Source organism: Gymnoscopelus microlampas (assembly GCF_963454915.1).
Source record: "Gymnoscopelus microlampas genome assembly, chromosome: 2".
In the NCBI taxonomy this organism is placed as follows: Eukaryota; Metazoa; Chordata; class Actinopteri; order Myctophiformes; family Myctophidae; genus Gymnoscopelus; species Gymnoscopelus microlampas.
The window spans coordinates 14,423,525-14,433,643 of NC_139939.1; the positions used below are offsets into that span (position 1 = coordinate 14,423,525).

A 10,119-nucleotide genomic window follows, 5' to 3' on the forward strand; every position below is an offset into this window, starting at 1 on the left:
ATCATTCCATCGTCACTTTGACTTGAGTGTACGGTGTGCTCAAATCTCACGTCAGCTCCTCGGCTCGTGTACGAAAATGTTTTACATGTTAAGCAGCGGTGCAGCATAGTCTGACAATATGACAGCCATCTCAACACATGTCCACTCCAAAAATGTAGCTACCAAACTAATGAATAATATACGTGGAAAAAATATGTTTTGTAAAGGCATACATCGAGTATGTAGGATATTTCCAAGTGTACAAACATACAAGCAATAAAAATGAAAATAAAAACATTAAAATGTTACAATTTAGATGCTTAAAGGTAGGGTAAGTGAGTTACTTTGGTTAAAATAAGTGTTAAATAGCTCTATATTCTGATAGTACTCATTGATACTGTATAGAGTGTTTGTTCAGTATAGGAGTCTCCCATGTCTCTCCAGCTCTTTATTAAACAGAAAATGTATTCTCAGTGCTCTCTCCTGATTGGCTTAAATGTTGTCACCTATACCTGAAAATGTCCTATTCTGTTTCCTAAAGAGCTGGAGAGACCCCTGTGAAAAATAAAATATCACTTACCCTACCTTTAATCATTCACCCATGTGCTTAAATAGTCATTCAGATCTAGATAATTGCAGATCTGGTTCTGTTAAGATATGAGCACATACTGAGAGCATTTTCGGGACGCTGCGCTGGGATCTTTTTATGCAGAGTGAAGACTCCCAACTTGCCTACAGTCGATACGTCCTTCTGGAGTTATGTGCAACCTCGGTTAAGGATATAAACTCAAAGATATTAAAAGATGAGAAACACCATAATTGCACCTCTACAGACAGCTTGTGTTGTCCTCTTTGTCTCTGGGCTTTGCTTTAAAATAAATCAACCATTGTCATGTTATGAGCAACTTTCTGTCCTTAATTTAATTTAATGTGAAGCCATGATTCTTTCAACGTGTTCTTGTTGGGGATCGTTGTTAATCACTCAACGTCCTGCATAGCACCTTTTTCGAAATTTCACATGTTTCACTCACAAACACTTAGGAAGAATCATGGCTGGATGGATTTTCTTGACAGAAGTAGCCAACTTCAAGGTGGACCATCAAGGCGATAACAAAATTGGTATCAACTGTCCGTAGCATACACAATGAACACATCACACATTTCTAAAGGCTTACATCAATTTATTGAGAGATAAACAATACATAATGTATTGAGAGAATAGTTTGTGAACAATTATAATTACGTTCCAAGATATAATTTCTGGCCTGAGCTCTAACTACGGTAACTAACTAATATATATATATATATATATATATATATATACACACACACACACACACACACACACACACACACACACACACACACACACACACACACACACACACACACACACACACACACACACACACACACACAAATATGTACACATATACATTAACTTTTATTCCTTGACATAGATACAGTATATCTCAGTCAAGCTTTGTTGATTAGAAAATCTATTCTTTGGATAAAGTACCTTCTTTATGACCTCATCTACGTTCATATTTTTTCCTCAGTTTTTCCTGCTCTTTATGTTTCTTCTTTGCATTATGTAAAGAAATTCTGTGTTTCTTATCCGCTATTGCTCTCTCTGCCTCTTTGAACATCTCAAAGGTGTAGTGGCTTCCTCTATTCATCCATGCCATGTAGTTGAGTTTCTCCAGCAGCTCAGTGACCTGAGAGTGATTCTTGGTTTTGTTGTTGAACACATGATAGCGACCTTTGCATTTTTTGATCAATTGGTTTAGTGCTGGATCATTCAAAAAGCTTTCAAGTGTTTCATCTGCATCTTCAATCTGGTCACCATGAGTGAAGAGAATCATGGCATATTTGTTTGACATTTCACCAAATAGCTCCTGAATCATGTTCACAGTTTTCTGCTCCTCTTCTGTGAATCTATGCATTTCAATGACAATCAGGAACACATGGGGCCCAGGAGCAGCTAAACGAATGCTCTGTTTGATCTCTGTAATGGTTTTATCTTCACTAAATGTGGTATCACACAAGCCTGGTGTGTCAACAACAGTGACCTTTCTACCATCCACTACACCTGTGAATGTCTTACAGCTCTTTGTCACTGATGCTGCTGACATCTTGGCATCAAAAGCTTTAAAACCCAGGATGGTGTTTCCAGTGGCACTCTTTCCAGCTCCAGTCTTCCCAACCAGCACAATCCGAAGGTGTTCATCATTTTCTGGTGGATAAAAATGATATGGTTATTGATAAACAACATTTGAGGTTTCCAAAAATATGGTTTAAGTTTGTCAATATTAATTAGTGTGGTTGCCAGCCACAGTATTGTTCTGGCTCAGCTTTATAGCAGAGCAACCCCAAAACTTTGCCGTGTTATAGTACCACACATAGTAGAGAGGTTCACAGTCCAATGGCCTATAACTCTTGAACCATACGTTGTAGAATCCTAGATTCATTTGATCAACCCCCCAGATATTCCGCTGTTTCGAATTTTGTTCATAACATTTTGTTACTCCTATAGATTTTGTCCAAAACTCACAAAAATTGGCACACATGATCTCTGGGCATGTGATAAAAACACATAATACAGATGTTTTATTGTCAATGGCAATTGGCTGTAATTTGCTAAGTTATTGGGAGTGGGACGCCTATTTTACGAATTAATGATAAACGAAACTGCAGCTTTTTGTTAGATTTCAGTACAGATATGCTTGCTTGTCTTGGTATAGAAAATATAATTGATAATATTAATGATATAATTATAATGACAGTTAGTGTCTTAGATACATACCTTCACCTCCCCTCTGGGTTCTTGCAAACATGTCTGCGTTCTTAAAAACAAAAAGGAGAGAGAAGGGGTATCATTATAGTTGTAGATCTGTGTACAAAAATTGAGGATGCTATGAACACGATCTACATCTGCTTAATTTATCTCACTGAATTCCCCTCCCTCCCGACTAGAAGAAGACTCTATTGTAGCAACAAGAATGCAACAATCCCCTGCCGGCTTCCCACCCATGAACTGTATGATGAGCTATGCCACCCTTTATTAATGTATCTTTATTTTGACCATGTCATTTCCAATCAGTTGACTGTATTATCTCTTTTTTGCTACCTTTGTGTGACACTAGTATGATGAAGTAGGGCATTAATTTACGGGAGCAGGGGAAAAAAACAATATTTAGAGAAATATGAGGTTTCTACCAACAGCAATGATTATATTCTGACCTGGGATGGGTGCTGGATGGACATCAGACTGTGTTTCTTATGACGCCCAGTGGACCGACAAGCAGAGCACAGGTCATAGTCAGGACACACTGTACACTTATACCTGGTCCCAAAAATACTTCCCTTACAGCCGTCACAAAACACACCAGGGTGACGCATGCAAGGATCTGGTGTACAAAACAAGAGAAATGTATCAGTATAAATTGAGTACTGAAAAAGTGCTCCTCGGAACACAGGTCTCCACCAGGCCAGGTAGCAGAAATTGACCTCATGTTGGTGCTATACCAGATCAATGTGAATACTTTTGAATGGAGGTTCTTTCTTGGCCTACTGGGAGTATGATTCAAAGTTTTTCACTGATGTGTCCAGCAATGTGTGTGGCATTATGTGCAAACATGCCCCACCCAGTGGCACGTTTGCACATCTGATCTCTGGGCATGTGATAAAAACACAAAATACAGATGTTTTATTGTCAATGCCAATTGGCTGTAATTTGTTAAGTTATTGGGAGTGGGACGCCTATTTTACAAAATAATGATAAACGAAACTGCAGCTTTTTGTTAGATTTCAGTACAGATATGCTTGTCTTGATATAGAAAATATAATTGATAATATTAATGATATAATTATAATGACAGTTAGTGTCTTCTGGCAAGATACATACCTTCACCTCCCCTCTGGGTTCTTGCAAACATGTCTGCGTTCTTAAAAACAAAAAAAGAGAGAGAAGGGGTATCATTATAGTTGTAGATCTGTGTACAAAAATTGAGGATGCTATGAACACGATCTACATCTGCTTAATTTATCTCACTGAATTCCCCTCCCTCCCGACTCTATTGCAGCAACAAGAATGCAACAATCCCCTGCCGGCTTCCCACCCATGAACTGTATGATGAGCTATGCCACCCTTTATTAATGTATTTTTATTTTTACCAAGTCATTTCCAATCAGTTGACTGTATTATCTCTTTTTTTGCTACCTTTGTGTGACACTAGTATGATGAAGTAGGGCATTAATTTACGGGCGCAGGGGAAAAAAACAATATTTAGAGATATATGAGGTTTCTACCAACAGCAATGATTATATTCTGACCTGGGATGGGTGCTGGATGGACATCAGACTGTGTTTCTTATGACGCCCAGTGGACCGACAAGCAGAGCACAGGTCATAGTCATGACACACTGTACACTTATACCTGGTCCCAAAAATACTTCCCTTACAGCCGTCACAAAACACACCAGGGTGACGCATGCAAGGATCTGGTGTACAAAACAAGAGAAATGTATCAGTATAAATTGAGTACTGAAAAAGTGCTCCTCGGAACACAGGTCTCCACCAGGCCAGGTAGCAGAAATTGACCTCATGTTGGTGCTATACCAGATCAATGTGAATACTTTTGAATGGAGGTTCTTTCTTGGCCTACTGGGAGTATGATTCAAAGTTTTTCACTGATGTGTCCAGCAATGTGTGTGGCATTCTGTGCAAACATGCCCCACCCAGTGGCACGTTTGCACATAAGAATAATAATTCCTAGCAATTCCTAGGGCTTTGCACTGATGCATTGCTCAGGCCCTAATAATGCTAATAACAAAATTTCAAACCTGGTCCAAACCTCATAACATTTGTTACGTATGATCTCTGCAACCATGTAATACAATGAGTCATACAGCTTTTTCATACCGTCTTCCAGCCTGAGGGACTGGAACTCCCCAGTGAAGAAGTCCACATCCTGGGGACCCTGTGGAGAGAGGGTTCAGCTGAGTCCCCATAAAATAACCTTAAGAAATACCTAAAAACCCAATTCAACAGTGGCGACCAGTCAATAGGAGGTGGTGTGCCACACCACCTCCCAAACCGATCTTCCTTGAATACATTTTACTTCAAAATGCATTCTCAGTGGCGTAGCGTCATGAGGGCCAGTCGGGCCATGACTTGGTCATTAAAGACCCTGCCTTCCCCGTGTAGCTGCTGAAACTCTTGGGCAAGATTTGCCAGAAAAAAGAATTCTGCTCCGACAACAATAGACACAACCGCCAGCTGCAAAACTGCAGTGATACATTGGCTGGCCCATGCGCACCTTTTACTAAGCTAAAGCTGCCTAATCCTGCATATCAATGGTCCAAGTGTGACCTGTAAAGTAGTGTAGTCTGTAGGAGACATAATCATGTCCTAAGAGGAGTCCAAAAGAGAATGGATCCTGGGATTCAGCGCACCAGCTTGGTGCGCTGGTATAATCGGTCCGTCTGAGAAGCTGTCTGAGAAGTGTGAACGACGTGGTTCCGTTATGTTATACCTCTATGCGTGGTTCTCACAACAACAAAGCAGCCACTGAATGAAGACGTGCCGCATAGCCTGCTTGATAATGTTGGCTGGGCAAATCAGAATCTGTAATGCATCCCCCACGCGCGCGTTTGTCCCGTTTAGGGGGGGGGGGGGGTGCACGATGCGGTGCGGGTCACATGCGTGCAATTTTTATTAATAATTAATTAAACGACTATAAAACAACTGTAACAACAACACACTCTACCAGCCTCCTGTGGTGGTAAATAGCAGATCTACAAGCTCACAATGCCTTGTGCTTGTAGATCTGCTATTTTCACATGGTTACTGTATGTTTTATAATATTAATCGAAATCTACAAAGTAACTTGTAACTAAAGTTTTAAAATAAATGTAGAGTAAAAGTAAAATATTTGTCTCTGAGATATAGTGGAGTTATTGGAGTAGAAATAAAAGTATTTAGAAATTGGAAATACTCGAGAGTCAAGTGCAAATACCTCAAAATTGTACTTAAGTACAGTTCTTGAGTACATGTACTTAAAGACGTATGCCAAAATCCATTAGAAAAAAATGCTTTTCACTGTTCTCAGGTCAAATATTGATATGTGATTAAAATGCGATTAATTGCGATTAATTAACGGTAGGGTAAGTGATATATTTGGGTTAAAACAAAAAGTATTTTGTTAAAAGGTTAAAGCACTATATTCTGATAGTAATCATTGCTATAGAGTGTTTGTTCAGTAACAGGAGTCTCCCCGTCTCTCCAGCTCTTTAATAAACAGAAAATACATTTTCTGGTACAGTAGGTGTCAAAATCTCAGCCAATCAGGAGAAAGTACCCATTTTTAAGCTTCATTTTTATAGTGTTCCAGTTCCAATTTCGCCTGCTCATTTCTTAGTGTCATCACTAATAATTAGTTAGATTATTTTTTTTAATCGAGTCCCAGCCCTAATATATATATGCTGTATATATATATATATATATATATATATATATATATATATATATATATATATATATATATATATATATATATACAGTACTTATATAATCGAGGATTGACTTCCGCCCCGCCGCTGATACCATACCCACAGCTCTGATGTCGACTAAACACAACACCGACACATCACATCTCGGCACCACAGTAGCCACGGCGTGCGCCCTGAATTTACGGGTGGCGTAGGGCACCTATCATTGCTCACTACATATTCTCAACGTCGCAACATAATTAATTCTACTCACCACATTACGACCCCAACGGAAGGGGAAACAGTTTCGTACCGTTTACCGTACGCACCACCGACACCGAACGCCGACGGGCACAGCCGAAACAACACGAATCGGCGGCCATTGAAATCTGCGCAACTCCACAACAACAACACAATCACGTCCTTCGCTTCAACCCCCCCTTCTTACTTACCTCTTTTGTTCCACCCAGGCCGTTGCTTTCACTTCACTCATGTCTGTATCACAATATGTCCGTCATTCACGTGCCATGTACATCCCAATCACAACAAAAAACACGCAGCCGACTTTCTCATGTCCCCACAACAACTACCACAGTGAAGACACATGGGCCCTCATTTATCAACGCAGCGTATAAACCGCCGTATATTTTCCATATATTCGGCCGTACACCAACGTCGAAGTCACATTTATCAACGCATCCTACACAGCTGATCCGAGCTTACACTTGGTCCCAGCGTTGATAAATGTCACGGCTGAAACGAGCGTCATTTAAATAACACGCCCTTAAAATATTCTCAAAACGCCCCGATTTTACGACATGAAGACGAACCAGAATACGACCAAAGACATGAAAAGCCAATAAGAATCGCCTCGCCACACACGCACACGCACACGCCCTCTCTCTCTCCACACACACACACACACACACACACACACACACACACACACACACACACACACACACACACACACACATACACACTCCGTACCGTAGCGGTACAATCTAATTGTCACGTAGGCTTGTAGCCTACATGAATGACATATTATGATACCAATTACATCGCCATGAATGGAATAGGTTTGTATATTTATTTACCCCATACCGAGCAGTGCCCGTTCAAGTTACACTAAAGCATTCATGTAGTAGGCTATATTCCCCATGAGACTCGGGCGGTCTGCAGACTGCAGTGATCCCGTGCCGCCCACGTTAATAAGAGATTGGAGCGTCGGGTTTATATTCTTAACCCAGCCAGGTTGTAGTCTTCATAACTCTCTATGACATAACTCCATAACATAGGACAAGCTACTGTAAGTTTGTAGACCTCACTGTCCATGAAAAGGTGCCGTCCCGACCGCGGGACTCCCGGCGCAAAAGCGTTCGTATATTTTTGAAAATAGCAGATCTACAAGCTCACAACGCGTCGCGATGCAATGCTGGCTTGTGAGCTTGTAGATCTGCTATTTTCAATACAGACAGATCTACAATCTTATCTGAATGACTGTTAAAGCAGTTTGTTTAAATTACTTTATAAAATGATATATTTTCACAGCGATTATTTATTAGTGTAGATATACACATTTAGGAGTGGATTATGTGTCCAGATGCTTGTCAGACAGTCAGACAATGGTGCTCCGCAGGTCTAGAATGGAATAAACGGGTGCAGCCAACGTCAACAACTGGTCTCGACCAGACGTGAGATCTCAGCGTACCGTAGGATAAAGCCCACGTCAGGATATATTGATAAATGCCGAAAATTGCGGTGATTACGCCGTACGCCCATTATTTGGTCTACACCGCGTTGATAAATGAGGGCCATAGTGTCCATCTGCGTTGCCATGTTGCCAAAACAACACAAGCACAAAACACAAGAAAATATCAGTGTTGCCACATTTTCGGCAGAAACAAGCAACCACCTTCATGAAAAAAAAGGGGTCCGCCATGTTCCACGGGGGTCCGCGGGGTTCCCAACACTCCCAGGGGGTCAAAATCCCCCAGGAAAAAACATTTTTTTTACTTTTCTTTTGGAAGTTTGTATCCCACGATTTTGGTCCCCCAAAATGCGCGCCTAGCGACCTCTAGTATATATATATATATATATATATATATATATATATATATATATATATATATATATATATATATGGTTCCCACTATTAGCGAAAATGGGCAATATATTGTTTGTTGTGAATGAATGGGCGTCCATATTTAGGAGGTGTGTGCAATCGTGAAGTGTGTGCGTTGGCGTGCGTGATGTGTGCTGGTATGGGTCTGCTGAGTAAGACCTAAGTCCTAAGTGAGCAGTCCAGCGCCCGCTGCAGAAATACACACACACACACACACACACACACACACACACACACACACACACACACACACACACACACACACACACACACACACACACACATACACACACTCTGACAGAGATAATTGATTAATGAATAATGAACAAGGATATATTCTGACCTGGATGGACCTCAGACTGTGTTTCTTATGAAGCCCAGTGGACTGACAGCCAGAGCACAGGTCATAGTCAGGACACACTGTACACTTATACCTGGTCCCAAAAATACTTCCCTGACAGCCGTCACAAAACACACCAGGGTGCAGCATCCAAGGATCTGGAATGCAAAACAATAGCAATTTGTATGCATTTATTTAGTATAGATCTGTATAAAACTATAATACATTAGTAATATAGATAGTATACATGTTTACATTTTATTGTGTGTGTGTGTGTGTGTGTGTGACGGTATGGTGTGTGTTATATGAAATGTGAGTTTACCATAATCACAGTAATCCTTAATCATATTCCAGAGAGAGAGAAATGAGACTGCACTTTCAGTTTAGAGCACTGCTCTAAACTGAAAGGGCAGGTGTTTGTGTCCAGCTGATACTCGTTGACGCTCATTAATGTTACATGCATCAAGGCAATTATTTTTCTGCACTGTCAAATAGGTCTACATCTAATCTATAGCATCAAAGCCATATATGTTTTACAAGTGACCCTCTCTGGATTATAGATATTTTGTTCAAGCTTTTAGCGATGTGTGACGGTGGCCAGGTTGTCACATGTAACTTGCCACTTCTTTTTAGAATGCTGACACTCTTTACTTTGTCTCAATAATAAATAAATAACAATACACATTAAACTCACAACAATAAAATATCAGTTGCACGGTAAAGTGCGGGGTGCGTAATTACTGTGAGAATAATACTGTTTGTTAGGTACTGCAAGACTACGCCACCTTTTTATTTAAGAGGTAGGGTCCTCTGTAACACTCTTTCTTAGGCTATTCACAGGTTCGAGTTTACCCAGGTAAGTACAATACTTTTAAATGAGAACAACACTTCAACACATATCCCTTGGAGAAAGCTGGACGGAAACAGGTTTGTATAAAAAGGTAATCTATTTTATTAAGCTAATACAGTGGCGTCTATAAGCCATAAAATATTGAAAAGCATAAACAAAATATAACACTAATTCTAAAACCTCAACCTCCTAATGCGCCCACTAACTAACTAAAATACAGGAATACAGACAATCACCAAACACTAAAAACAGACAGGGCTTGTGCAAACTATAGCAAATAAATAATGAATTTAGCGTTAAAGTGCCAACTATTACTGAAGCAGTAAAGTGCCAA

General features: G+C 40.2%; 1 protein-coding gene across 3 annotated transcripts; it reads right to left on the minus strand.

Moving 5' to 3' along the window:
* Nucleotides 1-1,430: 1,430 nt before the first annotated feature.
* On the minus strand, nucleotides 1,431-4,957 carry LOC311065088 (GTPase IMAP family member 9-like). 3 transcript variants are annotated; one of them, XM_084085299.1, is made up of 4 exons: nucleotides 3,887-3,911; nucleotides 3,223-3,389; nucleotides 2,786-2,825; nucleotides 1,431-2,215 (listed from the first exon to the last, which is right to left on the minus strand). In XM_084085299.1, the coding sequence occupies exons 2-4, from the start codon at nucleotides 3,379-3,381 to the stop codon at nucleotides 1,512-1,514; spliced, it is 903 nt and encodes a 300-aa protein (XP_083941425.1). In that variant the 5' UTR covers nucleotides 3,382-3,389; nucleotides 3,887-3,911; the 3' UTR covers nucleotides 1,431-1,511. The 3 variants fall into 3 exon arrangements, with proteins under 3 accessions (XP_083941425.1, XP_083941426.1, XP_083941427.1); XM_084085300.1 differs by lacking the exons at nucleotides 3,223-3,389; nucleotides 3,887-3,911 and adding an exon at nucleotides 4,903-4,957; XM_084085301.1 differs by lacking the exons at nucleotides 2,786-2,825; nucleotides 3,223-3,389 and adding an exon at nucleotides 4,903-4,929 and having other exon boundaries at nucleotides 3,887-3,926.
* Between the last annotated feature and the right edge of the window lie 5,162 nt (nucleotides 4,958-10,119).